Source organism: Clarias gariepinus, chromosome 25 (assembly GCF_024256425.1).
Source record: "Clarias gariepinus isolate MV-2021 ecotype Netherlands chromosome 25, CGAR_prim_01v2, whole genome shotgun sequence".
NCBI classification, from domain to species: Eukaryota; Metazoa; Chordata; class Actinopteri; order Siluriformes; family Clariidae; genus Clarias; species Clarias gariepinus.
Genome location: NC_071124.1, coordinates 6,607,496 through 6,626,561, shown reverse-complemented (window position 1 = coordinate 6,626,561; position 19,066 = coordinate 6,607,496). Strand labels below are relative to the sequence as shown.

Here is a 19,066-nt window from a genome sequence, read left to right as displayed (position 1 = left end):
TTGGTGGGTTTCCTCCCACAGTCCAAAGACATGCAGGTTAGGCTAATTGCCGTTCCCGAATGGCCCGTAGTGTGTATGTGTGTGTGCCCTGCGATGGATTGGCACCCTGTCCAGGTTGTACCCTGCCTCGTGCCCTAAGCCTCCTGGGATAGGCTCCAGGTCCCCTTGACCCTGAATACAGGATAAAGCGTTATAGAAGAAGATGGATGATGTATTAAGTTAGGCATGCAGTTCTGATGTACTGCAGTACAAAAGTATGTTGGCTTCAACCTGAAATAATATCACTGATTACATTAAAGCTTTAACCTTTCAACTATTTCTACAATCTCTTTACCCATCAACTACGCTAGTAATACACATTTCTGTAGGATAATTCATCTGTAAATAAATTTGTATAAAAAACAACAACTCATAGCTGTATCCAGACTGGCTTGGTTACGCAGTGCAGGTAGTGTTTAGGGAACAGGGAGGAGGGCGCGATTTGGGACGCAGCCCACGGCTCAGCGCACTGATGCTGCTTTGTTGGGGTTGAAAGCAGGAACAGGATTTCGAAGCGGTGCCAATATTTTGTTGTCATGACTTGAAGACCAACATCAGGTATTTATAACCTGGATTTTATGGTATATATTTCATCGATGAAGCCTCAGAAGGAATCCAGGGGGAAGCGAGGGAATGGTGGTGCTGCTGCTGCGGCTCGAGGACTTCCCCTCGTCCCGCTCTGTGGCGCTGGATCAGGGCGAGAGTCGCACTCTGTCCCGCGGGCTTTGGTGCTGTGAGAGTCGGCGTGTCTCCTCAGGAAAGTGGCCGGATGATGATTGCGGCCTGGGTGTCCGACTCCTGGTGGAGGAAAACCCTGTATGTGAGCGGGGGAGCCTTGCTCGCCGCTGCTGCTTATCTCTTCTACGAACTGCTCTCCATCAAGTACGAGGATTATTATTATTATTATTATTATTATTATTATTATTATTAAATATTATAACTAATTTGTGCTGTTATTTGGTATCTTACATCCAAGGAAGATATTTTCCTTAGTGCTTTCATGCAGACCAAAATAATAGTACTTACTTAATATTGTGCTAAAACGTTATTTATTACTTACATTATTGTTTTTGGGGATTTAATTAGTCCCTGATCCATTAAACATGCTTATATACTGTAGGTTACAGTATGTTTGTCCTGTTTGTTTACAATGAGACTAGAGAGATTCAGGCTAGAGACACCAGAGTGGTTTATTATGGCACTTATAAAACAATAAATCAACTATAATATCCTGTTGGAGAAAAAACAACAACCACCCCATCTTTAGATTGTTCAATACTCTTAAATGCCGTGCAGGTAAAAGCCCTTTAAAGCCATTATCATAGTCATCTGAGCCCGAGCTTGGTGTTTACATTGACCTTCTTTCTCTTCAACGGTCAGCTCATTAGGGTCAGTAAAATAAAAGCTCTGTCGATCGAGTTCAAGGAGAATAATCCTGGATTTGAAGGATGAATCTGCAAGGTGAAATATTAGTATCTTAAACCACAACCACAGGAAATGATGGGATGTTTGTCTGCAGGAAACAGGCTGCAGTGGTTTCAGCACTGTGGACAGCGACACTTGTGTCTGTTCAGTTATACTGGTTTGTATTCATGTAAAGTCAGAGAGTCGTGCTATTAGAAACTGGGATCTGAATCTGAGCGTGGTTATTTTTGAGTTTGTAAATTATATTATCTGTAATCAAATATTAAAAAAAAAAAGTTAACCAGACCAATAATTGCCCATGGGTTGGCTTGGCTTCCAGAGATTTTGGCCTTGCCGTTCCAATACTTTTTCAGGGAATTATATTCATGAAATAACTTTTGTATAGTTCATGTGCATTAAAGTCACACTCCGCTCATATATCTGGTGCAACATTTCAGAGAACACTTGGAGAGATTGAGAAATTAATAGTTTTCGAAATACCATCTAAATTCTGGTGTGTCAAAAAGATGCCTAACTTGTGAGTTACTGTACCATAAACATTTCTACTCGACTAAGTAGATATATTATAATTTAGGACTAGATTAAGTCATATTGTCAGATTAAGTTGTGTCTTTTATAGGAAAAATGGAGTATTATATAGTGTGAATGATACAATTTCATTTCTGTTATAGTACTGTGCAAAAGTCTAGAGGTTTTCATTTCTTCATATATTGCTTCCTAAGGAGCTAGACTTTCTTGTATTTTTAATCTAGTCTTGAGGAATAAATCTAGTCTTTCTTCTTGAAGCACTTTTTGCTCTCATTTTCAGTCCAGTCCCTCTAACCGAACAGTTTCACAGAAATGTCTTTTGTTTGTTAAGCCACACAGTGACCAATGAAACATTTCGGGCACAGAGAAACGCCTAACTTAAAGCATGAACAAGTGAAAAACAGGTGCAGATGACAACAGATGATCAGGCTGGTGATTGGAATACTGGTGATGCTAAATGATGAGTGGTTGGAACAGATGAGAGAAGAAATGAGATTGCTGCTGAACAACCAATTTTTAAATTGTATTGTATCCTGTCAAATGCCTGCAAATATATATATTACGCTAATAAATAGGGTACACATTTTAAGCATAGTGTACTTTGAATAAGAATTGAAGATACTGTACATCATTGGACTAAGGACCATTACTGTGCTTTAAAAGCTTTAATGGACAGTTATAAGTACACCACATGCATCATCCCATGTAACAGAAAGTACAGTTTGATGTTTTCATTTATGAGAATGTTTAAATACTTCCCAAATAACATTTTTACTGGTGTTATAGTAGCAGTCATGACGAAGACCATGTCTGTGATATCACATGGTTGATCATTTATTTTCCTTCAGGTGATTTTAAAATAACTAAAATGACCAAAATATGCTGCTCTAGTATGTATAACCTCGTTATCATAAGCATAACTAGATTACCCTTTACATCCCTATGCTGGTGCTTTGTCCATTTTCATTACCACCCACATTGGCACTGGGTCCTTCAAAACTACACCTCAAGACTGAGGATGTCTCATAAACTAACAAAAAAATAACTAACTAATAGTTATCTACCTAGCAAAACTAAATGTGATAATGTAACATAATGTAACCCAGATTTATTATAAAGTCCTTTTCTCATTAAGTGAAGGATACAGTCTACAGTCTAGACAGAATACAGTCTAACAATTAAAATCATTCCTAAAAATGAAAAGATTTTTTTATCGTGTTTATCTTTGATAAAGTTGAACAAGTTTCAAGATCCTGCTAGAACATGAAGATTTATTACCACACTGTATAAATAATTTGGATTGTATTCAAACTCATTTTGGGAACAAGGACAAAAGGGAGTGGGCTTTTTCCATGATTGAAGAAAGAGAAACAAGAAGTACTGGTGACGCATGACGACACCTTTCTCCAAGAAAATAACATAAAAGACAAACCTGATACTCTGAATACATAATGTTGATGTCCAATACACTTGGGTTTATTTCCCGATTAGGTCCACCTTTCTTGTATCTGCACTCACTGGCCATTTTATCATGACACCAACCACAGAAAAAGCCTTAAAATCTCAAAAACCCTCCAGTAATAATTACATTACCCCAGCCCTCATGTAAAACTAGTCTAACACAGAGTGCATTTTGCAGGAAAGAGCAGGAACTCGACTCCACAGACGCCATCATCCTCCACCTGTTCTCCAGACCAGTTCACGCTCCGAGTGTTTATCCGTTCTGCTTGAAGTTAGAGACCTACCTGAGGATGGTGGACCTTCCCTATCAGGTACACACTCGTACACAGACCTCGATGTTATTAGAGTGTTTGGAATAATTACTTTTCTTCAAAAGTATTAGAACAGCCATAGCATTGCTATACATCGAAGATGATTGTTAAATCAAAATATGAAATATTACTATAGATTAGAATTCCATCTTTCGCCTTCTGATGTTTCCATCTAGATGTGTTAAACGATTTAGAACACGGCCGCTTTTTGTTTGAATCCATCGATTATTTTATTTTTTTTTGGTGAGAGATTTTGGCCTTGCCGTTCCAATACTTTTTCAGGGAATTATGTTTGTCTAAAAACAGCTTTTGTATAGTTTGTGAGCATTAAAGTCACACTCCGCTCGTATATCTGGTGCAACATTTCAGTATAAACTCATATTTCCTCTTCCTCATCTCTGCACAGACTTACTTCGACGGCCGCCTCTCAGCTCAGGGCACAATGCCGTGGATCAAGTACAACCATGAGTGTGTGTCTGGGACGGAGTTTATCATCGAGTTTCTGGAGAAGAAGCTCGGTGTGAGTCTCAATAGGGGTCTGAGTGCGGAGGACAGCGCCATCACTCACACCATTACTAAAATGGTGGAGGAACATTTACACTGGTGAGTACGGTGTTTTACACTGCAGCTGACAAAGAGAGTCACATTCAGTTCCTGTGAAAGATGGTTCGTCGCTCTCTCTCAAACATCTTTCACTTTCTCCGCTCTCTCCTTCAACCGGATTCTACACATCTTCTTCTATTGATTCAGTTATTTATGGTTCTAGTCTGTTCCTGTGTGTTTGTAGATGGTGTATGTATGAGTTGTAGGGCTATAAATATCTCTAATGGAACTCTCTGTAAGGAAAGCTGGATTGTGTCTTCCAAGCTGAATGACTCAGACTCTAAATGCCCCTTCTGTCTGTCTGTCTGTCTGAGCAGGACAATAGCGTACTGTCAGTGGGTGGAGAACGTTGAGGAGACTCGCCGCAGGCTGGGTGTGTGTGAGCTGCTGCAGTGGAGTGTGTGTGAGCTGAATGGCAGCCTGGTGAAAAGGGAGATGTACTGCCATGGCCTTGGCCGCTTCAACACCCAGCTTATCCACACGCTGCTAGAGAGAGACCTGCGCACTCTGTCTACGCTGCTGGGTGAGACACATGCTGAGAGTGTGCGTTTGTGTGTGTTGAATGAAGATACTTTCATCTATAGCAAGTGTGTGTATTAAGTGTGTTGTTGCAAAAAAAAGTGTTTGTGGGTCTGTTAGGTGATAAAGAGTACATGATGGGCTCTAAGGTGTCAAGCGTGGACGCAGCAGTGTTTGGACATCTTGCTCAGGTTATGTGGACGTTACCGGGATCCAGACCAGAGCAACTCATTAAAGGTTCACAATGCACACACTTTAATTAATACAATTTCGCTATATCAAAAATATGTAATGTTATTTCGAAAGCAACTTGCAGCACAATAAATTGTTACCATTTACATTGAATTGTTTTAATGTTGTTGTTGTTGTTAAGGAACTTATAAGTAACATCAGGAATCAGGATTTGGTGTCACGTCGGATCATGCTATCATTATCTCCCAGCTCCACTAATAAAATTTCCAACAATCGATCTGTTATAATTCCATTAGCTAACTGAAATGTTGCCAACAAGCAGATTACCCACTATTTCATTCAACTACCTGATGATACTGGAGCGGTGGGATTTAACCCCTTATTTTATTTCTATCCAAACAGAGTGATGCGGCACTGCTTTAGTACTTTAATCTGTTTAAGCTACTAACTAGCCGAACTAAGTCTCTAATTAATCTAAGGAGACATATTACATTCTGGAACTCTTCATTAATATAACATTGAACTTCTCTGGAAAAATTGGCAGAGAAACAAAGATTGATTTGTTTTTCAAGGCCATTGTAACTGTTGTAGGCGGCACGGTGATGTAGTGGTTAGCACTTTCGCCTTGCATCTCCAGGGTACGAGTTCGATTCCCGGCCAGGCTCGATTCCCATGCATGGAGTTTGCATGTTTTCCCCATGCTTGGTGGGTTTCCTCCGGGTACTCCGGTTTCCTCCCACAGTCCAAAGACCTGCAGATTAGGCTAACTGGTGTTCGCAAATTGTAAATAAGTGTGTAAGTGAGTGTATGTGTGCCCTGCGATGGATTGGCACCCTGTTTTAGGGTGTACCCCACCTCGTTCCCTAATCCTCCTGGGATAGGCTCCAGGCCCCCGCGACTCTAAATACAGGATAAAGCGGTATAGACGATGAGTCAGTGAGTGTAACTGTTGCAGCAATTACGTCTCACTGCGTTGGCAAACCATTACAGTCAGCAAATTACCACCGGAATCATTAAACACATCGCAAACATTTTAATATAGGGGGTTCAAATTAAAAAGGGACCTTTGGGGAAGAAGGTGTAAAACCAATTGACATTTAAAGAAGACTTTAAGAAAAGTATGTTTATGAGACTCGGAGTAAAACATTTGAACAGTGGAAAAGCTTTTTTGACACCAGGTCTGCTATATAGAGGTCTTTAATGTCAAGATTAGACTTTACATGAGCTGAGCATCATCAGTTCGTTTTAAAGGTGAGGTTCTCAGGGTTTAACACTTATGTTCCCTGTTCTCAGGCGAGCTCCCGAACCTGGCGCGATACTGCGAGCGGATCCGGCGTGAGTTCTGGCCCGAGTGGGTGCTCGATTATGAGGATACTTGTTTAGAGGCGTGCATGGACGTTCACACACAACGCAGCACGTTCTTCTGCGCCGACACGCTGGACGAGATGGACAGGCAGACTCTTTCACACAAACGTTCACCGGACACAGACCGCTCCGGACGCTCACTCTTCGACTCGGACATCGAGATGGACCAGTCGGACACTGAGCTAAAGGTCAAAGCCTGAAAGATGGTCATTTAAGTGGAGCGGGATTTCTTTTCATGCTAAGAGTTCAGGACACATAATTCGGGGCAGAGGTGTGCGTGTGTATGTGTGTTATGCATGTCAAAATGTTTTTTTTACTCAAAGCATCAGGGTTGAAAATCTTTTGTGAAGGCTGAGGAAATAACCAAAATACAAAAGGTGACCTTGTAGATCACTATACCGGCAGCCTGGCGCTCAAACACAGTGGTTTTAACTGTATGTGTGTGCGCGCACCAGGATTTCCCTGAGCGTGGAATGAGATGCTGCACATCCTCGTTAAGTCACAGACCTTTTCTGCCAGTGATTAAATGATTTTATCCTAAAATGGGTTATTTATTAGAAGTGAATATGTATAAATGTATGTCTTTTTAAATGTATTTATTTTTATTTATTTATTGTACAAATGTCTGTCCTGTCTGTTATTACCCTACATATAGCTGTGATAGATAGATAATAGACAGAAAAGATTTTGAGGTGCAGTTATATAAACTTCAATCATTATTCTAACAAACATACATACAGAGAGAAAGAGGCATTTACTGTCATTACTCAGCATTGCAGTTCCTTTTCATAACCACTAGATGTCACTCGTTCTCCTCACATTCTGCTTCATCAGTACAAAATGTACTGTCTTGTACATCGTCGCTTCATATTTAATTCTTTTTACACAAAAAAAAATACGTTTGCAGCTCAATTTTCACTTCAAATTCAGTGTACATTCGAAATTGAGATGCAAAATTTTCTTTTATGTGATTTAAAAAAAATAAAAATAAAAAAAATAATTTATTGTTTATGCTTTGCCAGCTTACCAGAAATCACCTCAGGTTAGCATTAGCAAGTCCGCTCCTGATATATGAAGGCAGTGCCTTGAACAATAAACCTGAGAACCTAGAAATTATTATTATTTTAATTAAAGCAGAAAGTACGAGGTTTATAATATTTCAAGTACCATAAGAAAAATTTTGCTACAATTTTGTTCCAGGATTATAGATACAGGTTACTTATTTTGCTAGGCACGTTAGCTGCACATCATGCTAACTGCTTTCATATGTCAAGGAGCAGCTTGAGAAACAGTGTCTAATCATCAGCTTTCATGCTGCATAACTTGTTATATAGACTCTGGACTGGAAACATGAAACATAAATGTAATATTTAATGAAGGTTCGATTCCTGCCTCAGGTCTGTGTGTGGAGTTTGCATGTTCTCCCCATGTTTGGTGGTTTTTCCTCCAGGTACTCCGGTTTCCTCCCACAGTCCAAAGACATGCAAATTGGACTATTTGCCGTTAAGAGTGTGTGTGTGTGTGTGTGTGTGTGTTGACTGGTGGTCCTACAACTGTCGTGAAATGGGTAATAAAATAAAAACAATGGGAATCACAAGTTGCCTCCACAGTCCGTAGTTGGACTACAGATACTTCGTAGATAGATGGATTATTATTATTATTATAATTATTTGGCTGAATCTTTTTTTTTTTCGCACATCTTCAAGATGCTGATAAGAAGTGCACCAATGTGTAGATTGTATTGAAGTCTTTCTCTTTGGCTGGTTTGGCTGGTGCTTAAGAGTAGATGATGGAAACACAACAGTTTATATTGTACTGATTTAAATCAAAGTCACAACATTTGTAATAATAATAACTATATTAATAAACACTAATGATAATAGGAAGAAGATTTCAAATGTCTTCCTTGCTGTGTCTAGTTCCAAATGCACATTATGTACATTGCAAGTAAATCAATTCACACTGGATTGCTTGTTCTATGTCCTTAAACGGTCATAAAAAACATAATAGTAGGATTTCTATGATCACCATCTTTAAAAGAGGCACGGTAAATTATAGCAGCGCTATAATGTTAAACTATAATGTTTACCTTTTTTTTTTTTTTTTTTACCATTACACTTATGTTATTTTGTCATATACACAGTATGCCAGGGGCCACTGTGCATTAAAATGCTTGTAGTGAGATGTTCTTGTGTAAGAAAACATTTACAGCTCTTCTCTTCCCTCCTTAATCAGGTCAGGTATTACAAACAAAATTCGCTTGTGTCCCTGTGAAATATCCTTTATTATAGAAATATTATTGCTTAGATTAGAAAGAGTACATTCATAGAAATTTGAACTTCTGTACATCTCATGCTACTGTCAGAGCATTTAATTCTGATGAGTAATCTAATTCGACGAGAGACTTTTCACAAGTGGTGATATATTGGACAAAGCATATGAAAGTAAATTTTTTTGGGAAGTGTGCGTCCCATTACATCTGGTGTTAAACTAACACCGCATTTCAAAAGAACATCATGCCAACAGTCAAACATGGTGGTGGCAGTGTGATGTTCTGGGGCTGCTTTGCAGCTTCAGGACCTGGACAACGTGCCATAATTGATGGAACCATTGATTCTGCCCTCTACCAGAAAATCCTGAAGGAGAATGTCTGGCTGAAAAGCTAAAAAAAAAACAGGCAAATAAAAGTTTTGGAGCGGCCTAGTGTGACTTAAATCCGATATGTGCATCGGTCACCAGCATGTGTGGAAATAGGTGTGTCAAGGGGCGGGGCCGCTGGAAACGGGTACTGCTGGGGGATTATCATCGTTAATGGGTCTTGGGCCTTCTCCCTGTTCTATAAAACGAAGGCAGGGAGTGTAGCTTGGGGTCTTTGAAGTTCTACTGAGCAGAGTTGTGTGGCGGAAACCAAAAACGCATAAGAGTGTCATACAAGCAAGTTGATGAAACCCAGGGACTTCAAAGGCTGCAAAAAGACTGTTGGACACAGTACCATTAAGAAGTTAAAACTACTTTTACCCCTGTTAAGTACACTAACGGTCGGTCGCAAACTCAGTCTTAGTCTCCTCCACTTGCAGAAGGATATGTGTAGATCAGGCAAAATATCTGCATAAATAAAAAAATAATAATAATCTGTTGATAATAAATAGTGATGCGCCCAGCATATTCAGTACAACAGCACTGCCTCTCATATGATGTTGATTAAATAATAAATCAACACTTCTTGACAAATAAAATTAGAGAACACCAAAGAACACCAAATGTGTCCCAAACTTGAAGTTACAATCCATTGGCAAAACAGTATTTCTACATCCATGACCTTGTTATATTTATTGACCAGTATTTAAAATATTATACTATCATAGTTGAAAAATAAAAAATAACTACATAACAATTTTTATGAATATATATATAAAGACATATATGTATATCCCGAAGGAACTGGGATATTGGGATATAGTGGGAGATTTTTTTCTTTGCCTGAAAACATCTGGATATACAGGCAACATCTGGGAACTGATACAAGTGAGACCTGGCATGCAAATCATGCTCCGATGCAATAACTGGAAACTAGTTAGTTGTAGTTGAGTAGATTTAGAGCTTGGCCACAGAATGAAAGAAACATACACACACACACACACACACAAGCTTTTTTTCTGTCTCAGCCCATTATAAGGGTAAACAGAGAGAGAAATTAAATGGGAACTCCCCCAACACCCTGACCACAAATCGGAGCAAACAAATGTGTGTGTGTGTGTGTGTGTGTGTGTGTGTGTTTTGCTGGCTTCATCTCCTGGCTGTCTGACCGCCTGGCACAAACCGTGACCCTTCCATCTGCCTCCTGCTGCTTGCCATGTGTGTGGTTTGTGTGTGGCTTCAGATACGACACCAACAGGTGGCGCTGTTTTCTTTAATAATTACAATACGGCTTATCTTTTCAGATAATTTTGGATGACTGAATGCAAGTGAGAATGTGTGTGGCCTGTTATCTAAAGTTTCTCTTACAGTCTGTGCTTAAACAAACAGTGTTTGTGCAACTGTTTTTTTGTTTTTTGTTTTTTAATCAGAATGTCAAAAGTTTGTGGACACCTAACCGACCATCCATCCATCCATCCATCTAGGAACCTCTGTACTCCAACTAGGGACTGTGGAGCCCAATGGTGATTACCATTGTATCTATTTCAATTTTACGACTGTGGTTATATCTCCGCCCTGACTGATTACTAAACAATACGTACTTGATGAACATTCTTTTCTAATTTTGTTTTCCTTTTGCTATTATGATAACCTCCACTCTACTGGTAAGACTAATTCACAAGCATTAATGTCGTCGGGAATTTCAGTATTCCAGTTCATGCTATAGGTGTTCAATTGGGTTGAATTCAGAGTTATTTTATACCAGCCTGGGCAAACCATGTCTAAACGGAGCTTGCTTTGTACACAGGGGCATTGTCATGTTGGAACAGACTTGGGCCTCTTAGTTGCAGAACGGAAATAATAATACCAAATGCCTAAATTTAGATGTTATTGTACACAATACAAAGACACTCTATACAGTTGTGTGCTCCCATCTTTATGGCAACACTTTGGAGAAGAGCCGCATAGGGGTGTAATGGTCAGGTGTTCACATACTTTTGGCCATACAGTGTATATGTAATATGTTTCCTCATGACGTTGTGGTATAGGTTAATTCTTATTGCTCCAAAAGTTCACAATGTGTGAAATATAATGCTAATTATGTATGTTATTGTAGTTTTATAGACAATGTTGACAAATACAGAGGAGAATTTGACAAGAAGTTTCCATTTACAGTACATCAAATAGTCACTTTGTGTAAGTATCACTTAACGTTTTTCCCCTACTCAATATAAAACAAATTTTTTTTAACTTTAAACTTCAAAAGATTAGTATAGATATATACTGCTAGTAGAGATGGAGGACAAAACCTCATGCCACCATGACTCCAAAATTGATTTTTTTAAATGATTTATTACATTTATAATAGAGCTGCACCGGTCAGTGCACCTACAGGTGGTGCACTCTGAACTATTCCCACATCTGCATCCCATGTGGTAGGAGTAAATTATTTGCTAAGTTGGTTTAGACATATAATTTTTTTTTAATTAAATGTTAAACTCTTGTATTTAAACTCACTTCAGACTGGAGTTACTTCGAATCAGATGTGAAAAAAATTATCTCCCCGAACTCAGATGATGCTGTCACACACATCATTCCCTGCTTGATGTTTCACCCATACTGCTGCTGTCATACCCAAACGCCATGTCTTTACACTTTTATAGTTTTATATATATATTATACATTTCTTAGTATACAATTACACTTTGCACTCACTCACTTACTAACTCATTGACCATACCACTTTATTTTTTAATAATGGAGTTAAACTTGAAAATACACACATTAAATAGAACACACCTATTAAATGCATTATCATGCTTCGGTAGCTCAACTATGTACAATCCACATGTTTACACAAATTTTATCTACTTTTGTGTTATGTAAAATGTTTACATTTTGCAAGTTTTTATAAATATTTGTTTATTAGGTATTTATGATGTAATAGGCTAAGTTTGCAGTATATATACTGTAAATATTTAAAGTCACACTGCAGGAAAAAAATTTGTATGATGTATATTATATTAATATAATATTAACAATATTATCATAATATTATAAAATATCTCTATATATAACTAATAGCAATAATTATATATTAATTAGATATTTTATATATATAATAAATATATATTAAACATAAATTAAGTATAAAATATTTATACAAGTTTTTCCTTTTTCCTGACTCTGTATAAATAATGTATAATATATAATGTAATGTATAAATTGTAATTTAAGTTTAAATTTGAGTTGCACTGCACAGATTGCTTTTATTCCGCTATACTCGTATAGTGACAAAAAAGAACCTTGAATCCTGTGTACTTGAATCCTGGAGCCTGGAAACTTAGGGTACAAGGCAGGGTAAATCCTGGACAGTATGGTAATCCATCTCAGGGCACAAACATAAACACACTCACATGCTCACATGAGGAAACCCACCAAGCACAGGGAGAACATGCAAACTGCAGTACATGCACACATAACCCAAGGTGGAAATCGAACCTGGAGCCTGGAACCTGGTTTGTGCCTGGGGGTGCATGATGACAGAGCTAACCAATACACCACCATGCCCCTTTAACTTCAAATTCACATTGTATAATTTCTATATTTTATGTATTTCTGTTTTGTTTTTTAAATTTTCTTTAGTTTAATTGGATTCTGTAGTGAAATTTTCTATCCTTCTATTTGTTCATATAAGCGTTTCACTGCATATCATACTGTGTACAGTTGTGTACGTGAAAAATACATTTGAACTTCTGGTGTTAGAGGTATGACCAGCACCTGTGCGCTCACACCTACAGTAGGAAGGGGAGAGCAGGGCTGGTTGTGACATGGGTACTGGTTTTTGTAAATGCACTTATTCTTTATACAAATCTTTTTCAGATTAGAGTAAAACAGAAAAGTGTGACGTTGCTCCTGAGAGATGGATGGATGGATGGACGGATGAAGGGATGCACTTTATCTCTCTTTTCAAGCCTTACTCTCTTGGCCTCTTGATACAGAATGTTGCCCTAATACCCCGATTATCGGCCTCTGAAAACAATCCGCTCACGACTCCAAAGGGAAATTTAGCAGCTTTATCCGTCTCACCTCTTGTTTTTTTTTTTTTGTTTTTTTTATTGCTCCTAAAGGCAGAGCGGTTATTAGCGGAGCTACTTTAATCTCTGCGGTGTTCTGGCGGATTAATTCGGCACCGGGCGAGCCCCGGAAGATTGTCTTATGTTAATTTCTATTATGTTCTTCGCTTCACGGTTTTAAGCAGACGCGCCCGGTAAACACACCGCGTCACACTCGATCGAGTCTCCGAAATTAAAAAACGGCAGAAACAAAAGGCGCGAGGATGGTGTTAGCTCGGTTCTGAGTGGGGGTGATGGGGGATGGCGGGGGTGCACGTGTGTGTGTGTGCACGCGCGCTTGTGTGTGTGTTGGATCCTATCTGCACTGTGCCATCTGTCTCGTTGTCCCTTTACACCGCAGCCGCAGTGGATTTGAACGCGACTTAATTATTCATCCATGTCCAAACACACACACACACACACACACACACACACTCATGAGCAAGCACATACACTGTGTGTCAGTCGGTGCGAGAGGTGGAGGGAAACAAAAAACAAGCTTGACCAGAACCACAGCGCTTTCCAAACTTTATTCTCCATAACGATAACATTGTGTGTTAATGTACCAATGGAATCCTCCACCTGGTCCCTGGTTCGATTCCCGTGTCAGGTCCGTGTGCATAGAGTTTGCATGTTATTCCTGTTGGTTTCCTCTGGGTTCTCTGGTTTCCTCCTAAACACGTGCAGATAATGCTAACTGGCATTTCCAAATTGCCTGTAGTTTGTGAATAAACACAATGGTCACCATTGGCCTCCACATTCCGTAGTTGGCCTACAGAGGTTCCTAGATGAATGGATGATGGAGGCTATACCTAGTGGGCACAGGTGGTAGAATGCCTACAGGACAAGAGACTTCATGAAAATGTCTTTGGACCCAAAGGAAATTCTCTAGATTTCTGCTAACACTTATAGAGTTCATTTGCTTATAAGAAGACTTGCACTTTAAACCATGGACAAACTCACTGCTTACCAGGATTGAGGGTTCGATTTACACCTCAGGTCTGTGTGGATGGAGTTTGCATGTCCTCCATGTGCTTGGTGGGGTTCCTCTCACAGTCCAAAGATTAGGCTAATTGATGTTCCCAAATTGACTGTAGTGTGTGTGTATGTGTGTGTGTGTGTGTGTGTGTGTGCCCTGTGATGAAATGGCACCCTGTCCATGGTGTCCCCTGCCTCGTGCCCTAAGTCTCCTGGGACACGCTCCAGGCACCCTGTGACCCTTTATACAGTAAAATCAAAAAGTTTCAAGACTAGTTTTGTTACACACCAACAGATGGCGCACAAGGTTGCATGCACAGTCACAGAGAGCACCGACCTTTATAATGATTTGTCAAGTTCTGCAAGTGTGCTGCAAGTGCGGTTTCTGATTTTATCACTGGAAGATGACAAGAGATCACTAAGATCTTCAACAAGCTTAAGCCCAAAAATGTTCAACTTATTGCTGCCAATGTCGGTGTGTCATACGGAACAGTCCAGGCAATCCTCACATGGGATTTGAACATTTGGTTGCTGCCAAGTTCGTCCCCAGGCTGCTGACCAAGGAGCAGAACATCGGATCGAGGTCTGCCAAGAACTCCATCACTGTGCCATGGATGAGCAATCCTTCATGTTGAGGAGACGAACCTTGGGTGTATGGGTACGACCCTGTGATGAAGCAACGGTCTTTAAATTAAAAGAGCCCATCATCTCAATGACCCAAAAAGGCGAGTCAGGTCTGGAGCTCGACCAAGTGCATGCTCATACCCTCTCGTAAAAGATGATTAAATGTTAAAATAAAATGTAATTTTTTTTTTATTAGATTTTTATTGTAATTTTTTTGTTTGTAGTATAATTCTATTTTTGTGTCTACTTTTTCTATTTTTTTTGGGTCATAGACAGTCCTATAAACACTGCATGGCGCACTGTGTATGGTTGTGTACATGAAAAATTAAATTTTAATTTGAATACGAATTAAAAAATGTTAACACCCCAGATGTCCTCAGTACTAATATCCTTATAAAGTACTCATATATTAAAGTTATCTTAAAGATGACCACTTTGTACAGTTCTTAATCCTTATTTGTTGCAGTGTATGAAAGTTTGTACCAAAACACACTAACACACTTCAGTAACAAATAAATACACATGGAATAATGGCTATATTCTATCATTCATGTATAACTAATAAATATGTCATGGACAAAAATGTTGTCATGGACAACTGGCTCGTATAGTCAATGTTTAATGCTGCAGATGTGCACCAGCTATTTCATAGTGTCTCCTGCCTGTGAAAATATCAGCATCAGCATCATCCGTCATTCATCGTCTGTCATCCATTGTCATCAGATTTTCCGCTTTTTATAATTCCTCCAAAAACAATTTATGTTTAGATTTCAATTGCAAACTCATAAGCACGTATTTAGAAAATGCACAGCGCCATCTGTTGAATTTTGAGATGAAGAAAAAAATTTTTATAAGTCGTTTTTTATGATGTAAGGGCGTTTTTCCATTTCTAATTCAAATTACGCCTGTGAAAACCACATTAAAATTCGTTCAGTTGTTTTAATTGATGCGTGTACAAACTAACAGACAAACAGAAAATTCCAAAAAACATCTTAAACCATGTTCAAACAACATCTTGTTCTATTCCTCATCTTATGTAATAGTATAGTTTTATTATATATATGACAGTGAAGCCACACAGAGAAATATAGCTCTTGTTTAGTTGATTGATATAATAGGAACATGGTAGCAAATTTTAGCAACTTCCCCCCGCGCTTTTGCTATGACCTTTGAGTAAACTGTCAACACACAAATGATGATTACAGGTAATTTCTGTTTAAAGCTGCTATTTTTCCTTTTAAACAATGAGAAACCCTTCAAAGCTATATAAACTAGGAGTGATTTCCTCTTCTCTACACATTTGAGAAATCTATATTTTGCAGACCAATGCTAATCTCTTACTACAAACAGCCACAGAGTGTATGACGTACATCAATCTGATTAAATGCGTCTTATTGCCTGAGCAAGGTCCCAGCAGACACGCTAGCAGCAAAGTTATGCTAGCATTAGCATGCCCCATCGCGCTCTTAATCACTGAATGTTTTGTGCTGTTTTGATGAGAATCAGCAGGCGTTTCGGGGGGGAAGGTAGATTTTCTAATCTGCTGGTCCATCACTGCTGAAGAAAATGCTATTGGTTTATTAGTAATCATGATTTTAAACAACGGTGAGAGAGACAGATCCCTCGAGCCTGACGTCAAGGCTGATTGACAAACCACCTCCAGAGCTGGAAATGTGGTTTAATGTGAGTGCTGAAGTCTGACTGAGAAAAAAAGTTAAATAAACAGCTTATTCACAAAAGCTGTGGAACGACTGATGCACTGCCCTCCGTGGACTTATGTGAATTATTTATTCATTTACTCACCTGGAGTATGTGCGATATTTATTTTCTTGGATTTACTTATGCAATTACAGCTCTGGGTGGCTTAGTGTTTAACATTATAACATGGCACAACCAAGTTTGGGGGTTTGAATCGCACCTCTGGTCTGTGTGCCCGGAGCTTGCATGTTCTCCTCGTGCTTCCTCAGGGTACTCTGGTTTCCTCCCCAGTCCGAACAATAACAAAAAGAATAATATATATTCTTACAGTGTTTAACACAGTAGCAAAATTAACCAGAAATAAGAGCACTACCATGCAGTATTGATATCAAAATATCAAAAAAAATTCAGTAAACTTTTGAGACTTTGAAACCAGACAATTTAATAAACATTGATGCAGATTATAAGCTAACCATATCAGATCAGAACCTAAAACATTTTACTCCATTTCAAAAGAGTAAACTCATTTCACTCATCTCTTCTGCAAAATCATCAACCTGTGTATTAGATCCTATACCGACACATTTTCTCAAACAGATAGTACCAGCAATACAGTACTATCAAACAGTTAGTACCAGGAACCCCTGTTAAAATAGTTAAGTCTTCACTCAGCAGTGGGTATTTTCCTAAATCTTTTAAATAAGCAGCAATTAAACCACTAATTAGGAAACCTGACCTTGAACCCTGTCAGCTGTCCAATTACAAGCCGATATCAAATTTTCTAAGATCTTAAGATCTTAGAAAAGATAGTAGCATGTTCATATCTATATAGGAATAGCATATACAAAATGTTGTTTGCTTTAGTACTACTAAAGTAGTAAATGACCTCATATTGGCCTCTGATCAGGGTTGTGTCCCTTTGTTTGTGTTACTCAACCTAAGTGCAGCTTTTGACTGCACTTATACTATTGGTCATGGTATTTTCCTTCACAAATAGTAAAACGTATTGGGAATTAAGGGAACGGCCCTCTCCTGGCTCAGATCCTATTTGACTGATCATTATCAGTTTGTAAATTTAAATGTTTACTATTCTGCATGTTCTTAAGTGAAGTTTGGTGCCCCACAGGGTTTGGTTACATGCTTCCTCTGGGCAACGTAATTCCTAAGCATGGTTTTAGTTTCCACTGTTATGCTGATGCCACAAAGAGTGACTGGTTGCTTTACTTCCCAGGGTGCCCTCGTGTCTGTGTTTCCTTCAGGCTCTCTCTTTTTATTATCCTTCTTATTTTATTATCCAGTTAGTCCTGCTGGAGTCCCTGCTTGCATTCTGCACTAAATATACATTCATCTTATACATGATGTGACTGTGACCATATCTAACTGTTATCTCCCTTCTCTCTCTCTCCCTCTTTCTGTCTCTCTCTGTCGAGCTACACATGTCACTCCTGGGCTGACAGTGATCCAGACGCTCTCTGCCCTCTGGCCCTGTCCGACTCGTCCTGGTGCCCCGCTTCTGGTGGAGATCTTGTTGCATGGAGGCCCATTGGAATGTGTGTGGAGACTAGATATGGGTTAACTTCACCATGAAGACGGTCATGGACTCTTTGAGGACTTGTAATTTGTGACTAATCGCCACCCTGATCATCTGTCATCATCTGCAACTGTTTCCCGCTGTTTCATGCCTTACGTTAGATCTTTAGACACAGTGTGGCTTACTGTAATAGTGTCATTTATGGCTTTTGTGTTTTGTGACTTATATTTCAAGTATTTTACTTAATGTTCAATTATAACCCTCCATCTCATGGTTATAATTGTATTCACCTGCACAATGTTTACTTGACTAGTCAGTTTATATACTGTATAGTCTTTGTTTCCGTGGTCTTGCGGCTGTCGTTGCCTTCGATCTGTTTGGTTTCCGGACTGGTTTTGTTCACTGTTTGCATCTCACCTTGGTTAGCATTAGCCCCAGTTCCAAGCCATAGTTCTTGTTTTCAAGTTCATGTCGGTTTCATTTATCAGTCTTCAAAATAGAACTCGTCTGCAGTCAAGGTGTGTTTCAGAATAATTGGACTACCAGTCAGAGCCCTTTCCAACCACTGTGAGCAGCAGACATTGAGCTTACACGGCCCCTCCTCTGCATTTAAGTGGCTCCCATCAGGACGATGGCTATGATGCCCCAACTGTAGGATTTAGAGGAGGAGAACAACCTTTGTTTCCAGGGCTGTTCAACTTTTCAACTCACAACTATCCTTGTCCCTCCCTCTACTCCCATCAACATAGTAACTACCATTTTCCAACCTATATTCCATATTATAACCCTCTTCCACCATCAACCCAAGCCTGAAGAGCTTTTCTGCAAGTCAAGTCTGACTCTTTGAAAGCAAAATATGAAGAAATGAGGGGTGACTCTACTAAAGTTTCCTGGATTTGCACAATGAACCGTGAAACTCAATTTTAATTAGACTTAGCAAGAATATATTCCGATATGACAGTAAGGTAAAATTTATATGAATATACAGTATATTTAGTATTAAATTAGTAAGACCTCAGATTTAAAAGTAAGAATCAACG

The 19,066-nt window shown here is 39.0% G+C and overlaps 1 protein-coding gene across 1 annotated transcript; it reads left to right on the top strand.

Moving 5' to 3' along the window:
• Window positions 1-533: 533 nt before the first annotated feature.
• faxcb (failed axon connections homolog, metaxin like GST domain containing b) lies at window positions 534-7,403 on the top strand. Its single transcript, XM_053486975.1, has 6 exons — window positions 534-921; window positions 3,632-3,764; window positions 4,171-4,367; window positions 4,685-4,890; window positions 5,007-5,123; window positions 6,372-7,403. The coding sequence occupies exons 1-6, from the start codon at window positions 809-811 to the stop codon at window positions 6,641-6,643; spliced, it is 1,038 nt and encodes a 345-aa protein (XP_053342950.1). The 5' UTR covers window positions 534-808; the 3' UTR covers window positions 6,644-7,403.
• Window positions 7,404-19,066: the final 11,663 nt, after the last annotated feature.

What these genes read in the sequence shown, in the direction of transcription:
- faxcb (XM_053486975.1), top strand. Translation starts at nt 809, where the DNA reads ATGATGATTGCGGCCTGGGTGTCCGACTCCTGGTGGAGGAAAACCCTG. An exon ending in TGGTGGACCTTCCCTATCAG is followed by an intron (nt 3,765 to 4,170) that starts GTACACACTCGT and finishes ATCTCTGCACAG; the next exon opens with ACTTACTTCGACGGCCGCCT. An exon ending in CACTCTGTCTACGCTGCTGG is followed by an intron (nt 4,891 to 5,006) that starts GTGAGACACATG and finishes TGGGTCTGTTAG; the next exon opens with GTGATAAAGAGTACATGATG.